At 48.6% G+C, this 16,679-nt stretch overlaps 1 protein-coding gene across 2 annotated transcripts in view; it reads right to left on the bottom strand.

Annotated features, from left to right (window-relative positions):
- LOC308637154 (liver carboxylesterase 1-like) overlaps positions 1-16,679 on the bottom strand; it is a 34,545-nt gene that overhangs the window by 15,592 nt on the left and 2,274 nt on the right. Inside the window, exons 2-8 of one of the 2 annotated variants that reach the window (XM_081273363.1) lie at positions 14,716-14,923; positions 12,306-12,450; positions 8,112-8,245; positions 5,898-6,051; positions 3,868-3,972; positions 3,015-3,119; positions 458-496 (exon numbers count right to left, since the gene is read on the bottom strand). In XM_081273363.1, coding sequence (XP_081129489.1) covers positions 458-496; positions 3,015-3,119; positions 3,868-3,972; positions 5,898-6,051; positions 8,112-8,245; positions 12,306-12,450; positions 14,716-14,923 — 890 coding nt within the window. The remainder of the gene's footprint in view (positions 1-457; positions 497-3,014; positions 3,120-3,867; positions 3,973-5,897; positions 6,052-8,111; positions 8,246-12,305; positions 12,451-14,715; positions 14,924-16,679) is intronic. The other variant, XM_081273362.1, reaches the window with a different exon arrangement.

Consider the following 16,679-nt stretch of genomic DNA (forward strand, 5'->3'; position numbering starts at 1 on the left):
TTTTTTAACCCTAATTTTGACCACCATCAACACATCCCTCCCTGCACAGCTGATAAAACCCGTGGCCTCCCAGGAGATCCGTCCTCCTTGGTGAGGCCGCCTCTGCCCTTATCCTGTTATCTCTGCCTCCTGAGAGTGGAAGGGGTAGTGCTGACTCCTCCCACAGGGCCATCTGGGAAGCAGGAGATGTAAACACGAAGGGGAAAGCTTGGCCCAAGGGACACAGACGAGCTGACTGAGAGCACTGGACTGGGAGTCAGGGGAGTGGGTTTCAGTCCTGCCTCTGGTCCACCTGGCTGTGTCACCCCGGCAAGTGACCTCCCCTCTCTGGGCCTCAGCAATACACACACAAGGAGGGACTGTGGTTCCACAAAGGAGAATTCTTCCATTCATCGTGAATTGGAGCTTAAAGACCTTAAGACTCAAAACCTGTAATCAAGAAGCCGAAAGTCCTTACCTCTCTGGGGTCTCCAAATAAATCAAGGCTAAAAAAATTCTGTGAAGAAAAAAGTAGAGAATATGGGTGAGACGTCTCCCTGGCATAAAAGTTGATCCTTTGAGTGGTGCTCGACAGGTTTCCGGTTCTACCACCTGGTGCCTCCTTGGCTGGACCCAGAGGAAGTGGACATGGCACAGACTGTACCTGGCATGAGCACAAGGTGGAGTTGTGGAGTGGGGGAGGAGCAGGCAGCCAGGGAAGGAGAGACCTGGGAACCAGAGTGAGGGTCCCTGGGGTTCTGGGGCGGACCTCTGCTGTCAGTGCCGTCCTCCTCTCCATTCTTTCTCCTACTTGTTCTTACTGGCAGCAAAACCCCAATTTTCCTCTGGGGGAGACATATAAACAAGATGGCAGCAGCAGCAGAGATGGGTCAGCCTCAGCCGGAGATGGGGCTGGAGGTGCCATGGACCACCAGGAGGGGGCACTCTCCTCCTCTCACACGCCACCCCCATTTTGCACTTCTCTAGCTCCTCTTCATGAGTTCAGGTCTCTATATGTAACCTGGGGTGCTCCATGTCCTTGGACATACAGAGGTCAAGGACAGTACAGGCCAGTGTCAGCCCAACAGAATTTGTACCAAAATCACTCCCGAAATTGTTTAGATAATTTCTAAGAAGATAGGATATAATTCCAGAGTACTTATGATCTTTAATCTCCCCAGGGGACAAATACACTTCAGAGAGAAGCCAACTAAGAACAGTGGCAAGCTGAGGGACAGAGGCCGCTTCTCAACACTATCTTAAGAGCACCTGGAGTCATCTGCTTATGAACCTTTGCTTACCTCAAGACACTGTTTATATATATATGTGTGTGTGTGTGTGTGTGTGTGTGTGTGTATATATATATATATATATATATATATATATATATATATATATTCCCCCCCCTCCCCACCAAGGGATTTTGAAGTGGGTTTTCTAATCCTGCATGAGAAAATCTTAATTCAAACAAGCTCACTGAAACTCATGCCAACCTATATATTTGTCTTTGCTGTGTTCACCAACATTCAGCAATTGAAAAGTTACACTCTCCATTATGGGTTGTAGCACCCCCAGGAAGGGATGAGGGTGTGTGTGTGTGTGTGTGTGTGTGTGTGTGTGCATACACTATGGGTAGCTGATAATCATGGAAGCATTTCTACAAGGACTCTGACGATCTCAGAAACAAGCCCTCGGATCTGAAGTTCTCTGGGTTTTCCTGAAGTCACTAGCAATTCCTATATTAGCTTGTGCTTTGTGCTGAACTAAGAATGGCTGGACCATTTGCCTCTTTCCAGGTATTAGACAACAGCTTTACCTTAATTCTTGAAACAAGTTTGGTTACCTCATTTGAGCCTGATGGATCAGCACCCAAGCCCTGGGTCCACGTTGGACTTGGTTCACAGACATATAGGCTCAACGAGTGTAGCCTGCCCCATGGGTCCAGAAGTACTCTCTAGTGTCCAAAGCCCAAATGGACAGGCCAGGGGCTCAGGTCATGTCTGAGCTCACAGTCATAACTCCCCTAATTAAGGGACTAGTTCCCATTGGTCCTACACACAGTTTTATCTGAATATGTGTCCTGCAGAGTTTCTCTGTGATGACAGACCGCCATGACCATCCATCAGTCCTCAAATGTCACTCTCCCTGAGAACTCCTGTTAGCTACAATGACTGTTTCCCCTCTCTGTCCTTCCACCACACTTTCCCCACTAAATATATGACTGTGTTTCTCCTTCAAGGATTCTTTTTGAGCAGGTACTGTGTCAATTTATATCTGTATCACCTCTCCTGATACCTACACTCCATATGCTTTAGGCAGGAGGGTAGATGGATGGTTGGATGGTTAGATGGATGGAAGGTGCTGGTCAATATAAGCACTATAGTTGAACTGGATGGGTATATGAGAAAATGAACAAAAATCAGCAGATTGTTTTTGGAGGAACGGATGATGAATAGATATATGTTGGCTGAAAAGTTTGACAACACCCAAATAAAAAGCTATGGAGGGATTGATGAAAGGATTTTAGTGAAGTGGGTGGAAGAATAGATGATAGATGAATGTATGAGCTATTCTGGAATCCTAACTGAGGCAAAGTTTCACCCAACCAAGAAAACGGGTCTACCACTGTGTTCTAATTTATGAAATTTCTAATTCAACCAAGACAAATGATGACATCATTCTAAACATTTTTTTTCAGTTACTATTCTCATCCCTAAAATTCAGGATGGCAGTTACTTGTGGCTATATGAAATGTTTCACTTCTTAAAATCCTTGTAAAAAGAAGAATGGCGGGATATTAAGTGTTGAAAGGCCCGAGGGACATTATGCAATTTTCATGCTATTATTGTTGGACATTTTTGACATTTGGAGGTATATCATAATAAAAATGGAAAAAAAATCAATTTCTCAATTTGGATGAGGTGGTGGACACCGCTGCTGTCCAGGTGGTTGGCCCTGGGCAAGAGAACAATAGCTCAACCAGTGAAGCAGGGCCAAGCACATGGGGAGGGGACCACTGGAATGGAGGCACCTACCATTTTCAGCGAGGTCTCCAAGAGCTCCTCCTCTGTCTTCTGGCGCAAGCAGTGCACCATGACTGCAGACGTGGTGGTTTTACACCCAGCGGTAATAGCAACTTTCTAAGAGAGAGAGGCAAGAATAGGGTTAAAGAGCAGCGTGCCTCCCTCCCACACGTAGACAGAGGTATTCTATGCCACTGTCAACTTCTTTAAGGAAGTAATGGGCAGCCAAAAATGCTTTGGAGCAGCAGGTGTGGGTTCTGGGCTCCCTGCAGTGTTACCTCTATTAATAATTGGAATGGTGGTATAAGCCTGTTACATAATGTCTCCATATCTACCTACTCATCACCATTAAAATGAACACAATGTCCACTCCCAGCACCACAAAAATGAATGAATAACTAAATAAATTGGGCACAAGTTTCTCAAAGTTGAATGTCTCAAAAGAGGCTGTTTGGTTGGGGGGTTAGGAATTTGAAATCCAGAATTCCACTGTCAAATTCACCTCCTCCCTTGACGTGCTACATGGCCATTCAATCTCTTCGTGCTTCATTGCCCCCACCAATAAATGATGGTAAGGATTACAGTGATCTAGTAAGAAGAGTTAATGCATGTGACATGCTGAAATTCGCCCCATGGGTCCCACATGCGGGAGCTCATGTGTGATTGCAGTAACCCCAGAGAAGGAAATACCCATGAAGAATCTTCAGAAAATGCGGAAGGTGATTGAACTATGAAAGAAGGCCTTCCTGCTCAACCATCACTTCATGGATGCTTGGAGTGTTTCTGATGAACACCACTGGAAAGTTCCCCAGGGATTCTAAGGGAGCAGAGGACGAGTCCAGAAGCTGTCCAGGATGAAACCTACCTCAGCCACGGGCTTGATGTCCTTCCTGAACAAGGCAGCAGTGAGGGCCACGCCACTCTCTGAGATGGCCCTGTGGAAGAGGTTCTTGGCCAGAGGAGACAGCACCTGGCAGGGGAGTGGAGAGGAGGAGGTTCAGGCTCACAGGGTCAACAAGTCACTTGCTCCTTCAGGCTCCCTCAACCTGCTCCTCTGCCCTGACCATTCACCTGGAGAGTCTGGGGGTGAGGGAACACTCCTCACCTACCCCAGCCTGCTATCCAGGCTCACCCTGGGACCAGCTTTCCTAGGACAACCTCTGCAGCACCCAACCAGAGCCCACAGACAGGCACAGAGCAGGACGTGTGTGGCCAGGCTCACCATGACTATCAAAACTCCTGGAAGACAGCAGGGTCTTCCTACCCACAAATTCCCTTTGGGCATTTCTGTTACTCAGAATTTATCTGAAAAAAATGATTGTGAAAGATCATAAACATTTCTAAGAATGTCCACACTCTTTATCATCATAACAAATGGAAATAACCTAAAGTATGTTCTACTATGATGAAATCGGGTGAATGCATAATTTTTATTCTGTATTCCTTGGAACACTATACAATTATTAAATTATTAATTAAATACAATACTCTGTAAGAGTACATAATATTAAGAGAAATCTTAATGTTACACTGTAGCATATGGAAATTTTGTAGGTAAAAATAACAAAGATAGATGATAGAAAGGGAGAGTTGATAGATGAAAGAAAGAGACAGGGATAGAAAGAGATAGAAAATTGGGGTTAAAAATACTAGAGAACTACATGTCAAAATGTCAACAGTAACTGTCCTGGGATAGTAGGTTTATAGAATATTTTCTTTGGGTTTATGTATATTGTGGCTTTTTCTTTACTTTAAAAAATATATAGACATTTCCCTCTGAGTATTCAACTATGAAGCCAATATATGTTGGAAAACTGCAGAGGTCGGGCTGACACTGCTCAACTGTGAGGTGGCAGGAAGGTTTCTTTGGCTCCTGAGCCTCCTGTAGCTTCCGTGTCCACCCAGCCTCTTCCCCAACTCGAGCCAGACATCCTCCATCCCCAGGTTGTATCTCTACCCACATCCCATGTGCCATCTCTCCCGGTTCCACTTCCCACCTCTGATCCTGCTACCCATCTCCCCTCAGTCCCAGGGAATTCTGCCCTCCCCCAGGCATACACCAGCCACCATGGAGACAATGCCGCCTCTTGCTCCTGGTGATCAGGTCTCATGTGGCTCTGCCTGGGAGCCAGACAACAAACCTTTCTCAAACTCAGAGCTTCACCTGTTCTGAGTGAAATTTATACCCACCCCGCAAAGAAGTGAGGGGAGTCCTGGTGCTAAAATGATTAGGAAAGAGAAAAAGAAAGAGAACCCAATCAAAGGAGAGGAGGAGGAGGGGCACAGTCACAGGTTGACCTGGAGATGCTTCTGACCTCAGGACATAAAGCTGAACTCTGAGTTTTCTAGAAGCCAGAGAGGGGTTGGGCTGTGGCTTCCTCTCAACCATCTCCCCCAGATCAATCACATTTGGTCCCAGGGAATTCTGCCCTATCTCTTGGGCATGGGCAAGATATCAGAAGAACTCAGAGGAAGCCCTGCCGACTCTTGCCTAACAAGTCCCCTCAGTGTGTAGGTCTGGCCTGGAGCCCAACGAGGTCTGTCCACACAACTCCTGTCCTCGTCCCTTCTTGTAATGTATACCCACCCCTACTTCCCAACAGAAGTGAGCTGAGTTCTGGGGTTCAAGTGATTAGGAAGGGGACGGAGAACTCAGTCTGAGAGGAACAGGACGGTCACTATTACAGACCCAGCTGGAGATGCTGCTGGCCCCAGGACACACAGCCAGCTCTGAGCTTCCTGGAGGCCAAGAGGGTCTGGGGCCTGACTCCCCACCATCTGAAGCCAGGCAGTGAGCAGAGTCACCCCTGAATCCAGTCTTGCAACCAAAGGAGCCTGTGGTTAGATCTGCTGGTCTCCAAGAGGTCCAGGGTGGGCAGGGGCAGAAGCACTCACAAGAACAGAGACACTTTGTCCTCCTGCTGACTCTCCAAAGATGGTCACAGAGCCTGGGTTCCCTCCAAAGTTGGCAATGTTGTCCTGGACCCAGCGCAGAGCAGCCACCTGATCCAGGTGACCCCAGTTCCCCCGGCCATGCTCATCCCCGGTGCTGCAAGATAACAGGGTGGGGTGGGGACCCAAATGTCATGTCAGAGCTCTCAGGACAGAGAGATGAGCTGGGGACTCAGTGGTCACCACCTGACTCTCATCCCTGCAGTACTGCTCTGCAGGGAGACTTCATTCATTCTTCCAGCAATGATGGGCTGAGTGAGCACCTACTGTGCACCCTACCCTGGTTTAAGAGTCAGAACATCCCCAGGAACCACACAGGCAAAACCTGACTACACTCAGCTCACACTCCAGAGCACAAATAGATGAAAAGAGAACACAATGTCCATGAGTGAAGGTGGTCTGAGGTAATGGCAGGAATGACAGAGGCAGGGTGGGGCAGTGGGGGGATTGTTCAGATCTCAGCACCAGGGAAGGCCTCTGTGGGGCAGTGGCATTGGGTACAGACCAGCATGAAAGGAGCACAGGTCTTGTAAATGTCCAAAGGAGAAATTCCGGGGCGGAGAAGCAGCAGGTGCGAAGGCCCCAGGGCCAAGGGCACCAAAGTGTGAGTGTAGCTAGAGTGAGAAGCAGATAGAGAGGCGCTGGGGGCCTTGGAGGGGACTTCTCTGTCAACATCAGTGACCTGGGAGCCCTCAACAGAGGCAGGACAAGACTCACCCTGTGCCTCTCCTGATCACTGGCCACCACGTCTGAGTCACAGGTTTATGAATATGGTCACAACCATAATCCAGCCAGAGACTCAGCCATGAAGTGAGGTGGGGGGAGGGGCTAGATTCTGAGCGCTTTTACAGGAGGCGCCCTGCAGTTCCGCTGGCCCACGGAGGTGGGGAGCGAGGACAGAGGAGCCTCCAGGCTGCCCCAGGCCTTCATCCTGACCACCCAGGAGGGGGCAGCTGCAGCAGAGGCACAGGGGCTGTGGGGCAGCAGGAGAGCCTGAGCTGGGGGGGGGGGGAGTCAAGGGTGCAGCAGTCTGTCCCTGTGAAGTGGAGGTGCCCTGTGCACAGCCAGGGCAGCAGGAGGAAGTAGCTAGGTGACATCTGGGTTCCAAGGATGAGGGGACACAGCAGGAGCTGGGAAAGGGCTTGATTTTGGGTGGCCAGGAAGCAAAAGGGGGCGAGGGTGAGCCTGTGTACCATACGCGATCACCGAGTCCCTCCGCGGCCCTGCCTGCTCTTCTTTCCAACCTGCAGGCTGCAGTGTCCGGAGGGTGTGCTGCCCGGGGAAGGGGTGAGCGTTTCAGAGCGGCTGATGTGTGGGCTGGGTCTTGCAGGGTCAATAGAATTGGGGCAATGGCTGGGGATGTGGCTCAAGCGGTAGCGCGCTCGCCTGGCATGCGTGTGGCCAGGGTTCGATCCTCAGCACCACATACCAACAAAGATGTTGTGTCCCCCGAGAACTAAAAAATAAATATTAAAAATTCTCTCTCTCTCTCTCTAAAATAAAAAAAAAAAAAAAACAATAGAATTGGGGCAGGAAGAGGGGACGGCACAAGCAAATGCTTAGAAGCAAGTAGACAGTGGCTGCCGAGAGGCTGGGGAGTGAGGAGGAGGTGGGACCTCCTAAAGCAGGACTGGGGTGCATTATGAAGGACTAGCGAGGAGGCTGTGGTGCTGACATGACTAGAGCTGTTCTGGCATCTTCACTTTGGTGACTGCAAGGGTTTGGATGAGGGTCACCTCTCAGGCTCAGGTGCTACAACCTTGGTCCCTGGTGTGATGTATTAAGAGGTGTGAGAGCCCTTAAAAGATGCAGCCGAGTGGAAAGTGACCAGGTCATTGGGGTACAGCCCTTGAAGCTCATGGAAACCTGGTTAGTTCTGGTGAGAGGGACCCATTAAAAAAAAGATGATGGCCGTCTCTTCTCCCTTCTCTCTGGCTTCCTTCCCACCTCTTCTGTGGATTCCCTTTCTGTTTCTCCTCCGTGTTGCGGAGCCCAGGGGCCCACACCTGAGGCCCATCTGAGGAAACCACCCATCTTGATCTGAGCTGAATCAGTTTATTTTCTTTATATTTATTCATCCCCCCGTATTTTATTATATTAACAGAAAGCAGACCATTGCAGGGGCTACTGTGCAGAGAGGAGAGTCCAGCGCCTTACCTGAAGAACCCCCAGATGCCCAGGCGGTACTGGATGGTCACCACCACCACGTTTTCATGGGAAGAGAGGGGCAGTCCATCATAGGTGGATGCCCCGCCCACCACCAGACCACCTCCGTGGATCCACACCATCACCTGGGGGAAAAAAAGTGCAGCTACACACAGTTATGAGAAACAAAAGTGAGAAGGACCTCAGAGGGTGTCTGGTTTGGTCACCTACATCTTGGCTGTGACGCGTGAAGGCCATTACCCACATTCTTCCAGAACCCAGCAAACTTGCAAATTGGGCCACTGCTTCACCCAATGCACCTGCCTTTATCTCCAGATCCATGTACCATGTCCCTCCTAAGGCACTGAAAAACCAAAACTGTCAACAGGACAAGGCAAGGATGTTGTGTTGTCCCCAACGCCCCCAAGGTCTCCACACCTGCATAATTTGACCAGCTTCACATAACCATGGGCAGCACTTGTATTTCAGCATCACCTCCATTAACTTTTTAGTGGGGAATTAAACTTCTGGGTCACCCTTGGAGTCAAGGAGAAGAGTTAAACATCACGTACCTAAAATGCCCACTTTTGTTCCCAGAACCAGCCAAGTCCAGGGAACAGTGAGAGCAGGCCTGTGGCAGATGCCTAGATAAGGTACTGACTGGTGCTCGCACATGCTAGGAATCAGGGCAGGTGAGTGTTCTCTGTGGAAAGCTGCTCTCTTGCATGCACGCCAAGTTCCTTGGGATGCTGGTCATACAACAGAACAAAGCTCAACTAACTTGTTCTGTAACTTAACCTGCAGAGCCCCTTCCCTGGGGTGACTGGGGAAGAATGGAGCACTGTGGAGAGGTAAGCCCTTGTCCAGCTGGCCATCAGTGGAAAAAAGGTCATGAGGCACTGAGACGCTCCTTTCTAGAGAAGCAAAGTAAGCCCTGTGAAAAGCACATGCTACCAGTCAGGTCCATTGCCACTGGACTTTCTAGAAGGGTACTGACTTGCTCTCACACATGCTAGGAATTAGGGCAGGACCTTCCCAGTAAGTGTTTTTCAATAAACCTTATATCGCACCTCCCATCTCTGAGGGTCTCCTTTGGTCTCTCAGCAACCTGCCCCACTGGCCGAGCCCGACTTGGACTGTGGATAGTAAATTTATCAAGGCAGAAATGCTCATTTCAGGGATCCCCTGCACCCCAACAGTTCAGCTTCCTGATGTGACTCCCTCTGCCTCTTCTGTACCCTCAAATGCACCCCAACCTCCTAAGCCCACTCGCATCCACTTCCTCCAGGAAGTCTTCAATTATTCCACTAACATTAGCTGAGAATCCACCATGGGCCAGTGACTATGATAAGACTTAAAGATAAGAGTGGATCTTAATTCACAGTTCTTGAATTTAAAGAGCTCACATAACAGAGAAGAAATGAGAGTAGATAAAGTAACGCTGTCATAAGTCCCTAACAAGGAACAGGTGCATGTAACGTGAACTGTGCAAGAGAAACTGTTCTAAGCTCTAAAACCAACTTACCCATGCAGGAAGTGCTAATGCTGTGCTATTTGACAGGAAAGCTGGGTCACTGAACCTGCTTGAGACCCTGCAGCTAATAAGTGGTACAAGCATGACTTGAGCCTGACCCATGGGTCCCAGAGTCCACATGCTGAGCCCTTAGGGCAGGAGGAAGGTCCTGGGGCAGCTCTGACTCAAGTTTCAGGAGGGCTCGCTCTGCTCACTCAGCCAGCCCTGAGATGAAGCCCGATGGCCATCATTAGATACTCACTTGGGATTCTTCCCTCTAGAGGGAGCAGAGGCTGAGGAAAGTTGCAAATTTGCCCAAGACTCTCAGCCAGGCAGAGGCAGACCCATGATCTAAATCCAGGCCAGAACATCATGGGAACAAATTTTTACTCCTCACACTTCAGATAGAGCCCTAATATCCAGAGTATACAAAGAACTCAAAAAATTAGACAATAAGATAACAAATAACCCAATCAACAAATGGGCCAAGGACCTAAACAGACACTTCTCAGAGGAGGACATACAATCAATCAACAAGTACATGAAAAAATGCTCACCATCTCTAGCAGTCAGAGAAATGCAAATCAAAACCACCCTAAGATATCATCTCACTCCAGTAAGATTGGCAGCCATTAAGAAGTCAAACAACAACAAGTGCTGGCGAGGATGTGGGGAAAAGGGTACACTTGTACATTGTTGGTGGGACTGCAAATTGGTGCAACCAATTTGGAAAGCAGTATGGAGATTTCTTGGAAAGCTGGGAATGGAACCACCATTTGATCCAGCTATTCCCCTTCTGGGTCTATTCCCTAAAGACCTAAAAACAGCATGCTACAGGGACACTGCTACATCGAAGTTCATAGCAGTACAATTCACAATAGCAAGACTGTGGAAGCAACCTAGATGCCCTTCAATAGACGAATGGATAAAAAAATGTGGCATTTATACACAATGGAGTACTACTCTGCATTAAAAAATGACAAAATTATAGAATTTGGAGGGAAATGGATGGCATTAGAGCAGATTATGCTAAGTGAAGCTAGCCAATCCCTAAAAAACAAATGCCAAATGTCCTCTTTGATATAAGGAGAGTAACTAAGAACAGAGTAGGGAAGAAGAGCATGAGAAGATGACTAACATTAAACAGGGATGAGAGGTGGGAGGGACAGGGAGAGAGAAGGGAAATTGCTGGGAAATGGAAGGAGACCCTCAGGGTTATACAAAATTACATACAAGAGGAAGTGAGGGGAAAGGGAAAAATAATACAAGGGGGAGAAATGAATTACAGTAGAGGGGGTAGAGAGAGAAGAGGGGAGGGGAGGGGAGGGGAGGGTGGGGAGTAGAGGATAGGAAAGGCAGCAGAATACAACAGACATGAGTATGTCAATATGTAAATCAGTGGAAGTGTAACTGATGTGACTCTGCAATCTGTATATGGGGTAAAAATGGGAGTTCATAACCCACTTGAATCAAAGTGTGAAATATGATATATCAAGAACTGTGTAATGTTTTGAACAACCAATAAAAAAAATTTAAAAATAAATAAATAAATAAATCCAGGCCAGCATCCATAGCTGCAGGGTCTCCTGCCTCCAGGGCCTGGGCGGAGTCAAGTTCACCAGTGAGTGAAGGCTGAGCCCAGGGACTGACTGGCAGTGGTGCCATGGAGAAGTTACAGTGCAGAGCAGATGGAAAGACCCTCAAAGGCGGGCTGGTGGTCATGGCTCCATGCCCCTCCTTTTCCTAACCCCCAAGCATAACTCTGTATATGGAGGCTCCATGTCCATAAAAAAAGAATGAATGAATGAACGAAGGAACAAGGGAACCATCGTCCCCCCCTCCTGTGACTTACAAAGCACATGTCGGACCAACTTTCATGCCCAAGTGTGAACATCCTCCACCACTCCTCGGAACCACGCTGGGGGTTCTGGGGGACTGGATGGGTGCGGACACCCTTCCATCTCGCTTTCCAGCGGGCTCTCCCTACCCGCCAGCTTGCACCTGGCAGGTGGCCCCATCCCTGGCCCTTCCTTTGTTGGGGAAATGCTGACTCATGGGCATCAGCCTGTGCCAAAGCAATCAGGAAGGGAGTGAGCTATAAGAACCTTCCAGATGTTTGGCCAAAGACAAGGAAAGGGCTTCCCACACCTCTCTCAGGGGACAGTGGAAGTGGGCACAGGTGGCGTGCTGCAGAGAGGTGACGCACGTGCTCCCTTTCCTAGACTATGATCAGGGACATTGGTTTACAGAAGCCCCGAGAGCTCTTGTCCTGTCACCCTTCTATGTGACCTCCCTTCCCCCACCTGGGCCTCAGTTACTCTACCTGAAGAGAAAGGTTGGGTTGTTTGATTTTTCTCTAACTTATTTGAAATTATGTCTTTTCTGCCCTGGGGTTCACACTCTTGATCTAGTAACTAAGAGTGTCCATTTCCGTCTTTCTGTTGGCATGAGAAAACATGAAGAGATTAATATGTGCATTCCTGACGTCCTGCAGTCTCCCCACAGATGCTGAGGTCGCCAGAGGAAACCCAGGAAAAGACCCCTTGTCTTTCCTGTGGTAAAGGAAGCTCAGGACCCCTGGCTCTCATGGCCTGTGGTGCCCGTCACCCAAGCTGCCCTCATCCCTTCCTGTCTGCCCTAGTGGCTCCAGGGCGCTGGCCCTCACAAATCTTGACAAGTGGGGCACAACTCACCGGCAGCCTGCTTTTCTTGCTCAAGTCGGCAGGAGTGTAAATGTTCAGGTAGAGGCAGTCTTCGGAGAACCTGAAGGGAATGTTCTCCTTCCTGTTGGTGAAGAGCTCTGAGAGGACCTGCCCCCCCACTGCATCTTGGGAGCACCTGGGAAGGGAAGAAAGAAGGGCTCAGAGACTCAACAAAATGGAGGTGGGAGGCATCACCTGGGGCCCTCGCACTGAAGGTTTAAACTTCTAACTGGAGCTGCTATCACTGGACTTGAGATGCTGGAGTGGGTGAGAAGCTGACTGGGGACTCCCTCGAGTCTCCCCAGATCACGCAGAGTGACAGGGACCTTGGACTTTTCCTCTTCCTGGAGGCTGTAGGATGTTCTGGCCTCTGCTTCAGCCACTGATGTGCTCTGTGACCTTTGGTGAATTCCTATCCTGCTCTGGGTCCCTACCTGTCAGGTCTAAATGAGTGGAGTGCTTTCTCTAAGGATCCTGCCACCCTGGCGTTCTAAGATTCTGTCATCTACCTACCCCAGACAGTTATCGTGGCTGCCCTGTGAAGAGATCTCTAAGATCCAGCATAGAATGGAGTGGGTGACATTTGCTGAGTTCTCCCAGAGGCCGGGCACTGACTGGAGTCCTTCTGATCTACCCACTACTTGAAGCCTCCAGTCAGCCCTGGGGTGTGGCTTTTATCATTGTGCCTATTTGACAGAAGAGAAATTGGAGTCACGGGGAGGTTACACAACCTGCCCAAGGTCACATAGCCAGGCATATCCACTCTAGGTAGGACTTACATTTCCAAATATGTAATAAGCAATATCTCCCAGTCTCAATGGATCCGAAGGCAGGTGTTGCTACCCACCCCCATGAGAAGACCCTCAGGTGTCAGGAGGACGTAGCCATCAACTGGCAGAAGTGGAACTAGCAAAAGCAACTTCCAGATTTATGTCCGCAGGAATTTTTCCTGGATATCCAAAAGCAATGGACATAGGATTTGCAAAGATTGAAATTCAAATGTCAAAAGAGAGATATCTAGATAAATGTAAACTATCTAATATCTAGATAAATGTAAAATAAAGACCAACATTATATTCATCATTTTATATGTTATTCTTTTGTTTACCTAAGTGCCCAAAAGCATTCTTTTAATAAACCCAGGCATTGGCAAGAGTCTGCTGAATGAAGGTTTTCATATGTCAGGGCAAGGAGTGGACACAGTTAGAATGTTTCAGGGTCGGGGGATTACAAAAATGTGCAGATGCTACCTATGACTCAGAAATGACACTTCTTGGTACTTATCCTAAAATATCCAGGAATGCATGTAATGATTTAGTTACAACATATTCGTTGTTGTGGTATTTATGATGTCAAGAACATCAAAACCAACTTACTCAACCCAAACAAATGTTAATTAAATCAATTACTTTTCAAGACCAAATTTTATGCAGCTGTTGAATGTCAGGCTGGGATACTTGAAGGCACAAAATGATCTTTATGGTCCATGAGCAAGGTGGTCGGTCATTCCTACCGTGTACGTGTGATTCATTTCCAAGGGAGGAAGTATACAGTTGGCGACAGAATGGGAATACGAGCACTCATGATAGGAGCAAGTCTCTCTGGCTGGTGAAACTATACGTGAACTTACTGTTTCTGCCTTTGCTTCTCTGTGTTTCCTAACTTATCTGGAAAGTGTGTGTAACATCCTTGCAACCAGGGAGTTAAAAACAGCACATATTATTTTATAAAGAAAGATAATGGAAGAAGGTGCCCAGAAGAGGGAACCCGGTCTCCCATGGAAATGCATGGCTAAGGAGATGAATAATGTCAGAACTGATACCCAAGGGGCTCTGAAGTGCTCTGGGCATCTGTGCCCAGGTGGCCAGAGTGCCTGGGCACACCAACCACTACTCTGTCATGACTAGGTGTCTAGACTCACCTCGGAGTTGAGGACATGTCAGGTTCATGCAGCCTGGAATCACCTGCACCCCGCACACACCTCCACCACCCCACACCTCAACCAAATCAAGAAGAAATAAAACTTCACACCTCCCTCCCTGGCTCAATAGCTCCTTTTACAAAGCACTGATCATATGCTAATATATCCCATTATACATCTTTTTTTTTCACTTTGCATATTGTGTATTAGCTGTCTCTCTGTCCTGGAATGCAAGCTTCACAAAAGGAGGATCTTTTGTTAGCAAGTGGATTCTAAGAACTGAGATCAAGGGTGGCACAGAATACTCAAGAACCCTGTGTTGCGTAAAGGGCTCTAGAAACCCCTGAGAGGTCCAGAAGGCCTCAGGGCTCTGAAGTGCTCTAGAAGATTCCAGGAGAAAGCAGAGCCAAGCCCAGGACAGCCTCCACCCCCTCCTGCAGCACCGAGGGACAAACCCCCCTGGGACAGGCCACCACTTACATAGGAGGGTAGGAGGTGGCATTCTTCACAGAGCTCCAGGGCTCTGCCGGCTGCGGTGGAGCAAACCTCAGGGGCCCAAGAGGGGGCTTGGCAAAGGGGACGCCCAGGAAGACGGCCACGGGCTGCGCAGATCCTTCCAGGCTGATGTACTGCCCCAGGACTTTGCCGTGCACCGTGTCCACCACGGGGGGCGAGGACGGGTGTCCTGCTGGACACAGGGAGCAAATGAGGACATTAGAGGGGAAAGGCCAGACCTGGATTCCAGGTGGGGTTGGCCACATTCTAGGTGCGTGAAAAAGTCATCTATGCCCTCTGGGCCTCAGGACAATGTGAAATAGGAAGGAGGAAATGTGCAACCTAAGTAAAAGGATTTAGTGAAGGACTTAGAATTGACATAAAGTCGAAAGTCAATGGAATAAGGAGAGCTTCTGGGAATGAACAAGGCCTTGGTTTCCCTCTTAGAAGCTTCTGGGAGCATGCATCCAGAGGTGCTGAGCTGCATACTGGTTGAGGGGATGAACAAGTGGGGGCCCTGTTCTCAGGAGGGCTGACCTTGGGGGAGAAGGAGCCACAGACCTATTTGACCTGAAGCTGAGGAGAAAGAGGCCACGTCCTGGTGGGGGACCAGGGAGGGGCTGCAGGAGGGAGAAGAGGGAGCCAGGCCTTCTGATCCCATGGAGCCGGAACTTGCAGAGAGGAGACAAGAATGAGGGAAGATGGAATGAGGGGAGAAACCTGAATAAGAGACAGCGCAGAGGTTCAGAGATAGAAAAACGCAGGCCCTGGCTGGACACTGGTGAGTGGGCTGTGGGTACAGAGGGAGTCCAGGTGCAGGAGAGATGACTCTGGAATGAGCAGGCACATGTCAGGGAGGGCCTTGAATGCCAGGCCAAGGGATTGGGTTTCATTTAATGGACAAATATCAGGAATAATTTTGGAATAAGCTTCTAGAATGTACTATGAGGTCTAAGAAGGGCCATTTATAAAGAGAGAGAGACTGGGCGTCAGGTTTCTGTCTGCTCCACTCCCTCCTTCATTGTGGAGGAGACCTGTGCTCCTCATCTCCCTGCAGCTTCCTCACTCCACCTGGTTCCACCTGCTTCGGGACCAGAGTGCACTAACCTGATCTTCCTTCCTGAGGCAGGTGGATTCAGACACCCCACCATGGCCACCCTGAAGTCCTCTCTTGTCTGTCCTCAATGACCTCGGTTTCTAGGAGCATCCATCATAGGACCTGGTTACTATCCTCCTGTCCCAGGATGCTCCTCTTTGGATACAGACAATATGTCAACATTCCCCGCAAAGTGTGTGGCCAGAAAAGAAAAGAATAATTCAGATGTGTTCTAACAGAAGAAAAATGAATGGAAAGTTTTATGGGAAATCCACTTACAATAGCACCAATAGCCAGTTCCATACTGTGGGCACGTGGGCTGTTTTGTTGTTGTTGTTGCAAATCACTGGACCCCACACCAGGATGGACATTCTGGAGGCAAGGATACTCAGTCCCCGACTTACAGTACCTTAACTTAGCATTTTTTTAAATGTCAAGATCATGAGTTTTCTTATGATCAAGATGAATAACTAACAGCCCTGGAGACCACTATACAAAGCCATTCCACGCCTCCTGGTATAAAGAGTGAAGCCCATGCTTTTTCCCTTATGACATGTGACTAATTATTACCAATAACACCGAGACGTCCTTCTAGGAAGGCTTATTATTCAGTGAGATGTCTGTGGATACAGACTGTGCAGGTTGCTTTTTTTTTGGTGCAGAGCCAGAGTTTTGTACTGAAGATAGAGACCTTTTTTTATATATTTAGGAGAAAAAAATTATAAAGAAACATGGAGGTGCATAACATGAGGAATTTTGATGGAGGATTTGGTAGCTGCCAAGACCAGATCATGGGGGCTGTGGAGGGAGAAGAAGACTGAAGGGCAGGCATGTGAACATGGCTCTGTGTTAG

Source organism: Spermophilus citellus (assembly GCF_964194105.1).
Source record: "Spermophilus citellus genome assembly, chromosome: 18".
NCBI lineage: Eukaryota > Metazoa > Chordata > Mammalia > Rodentia > Sciuridae > Spermophilus > Spermophilus citellus.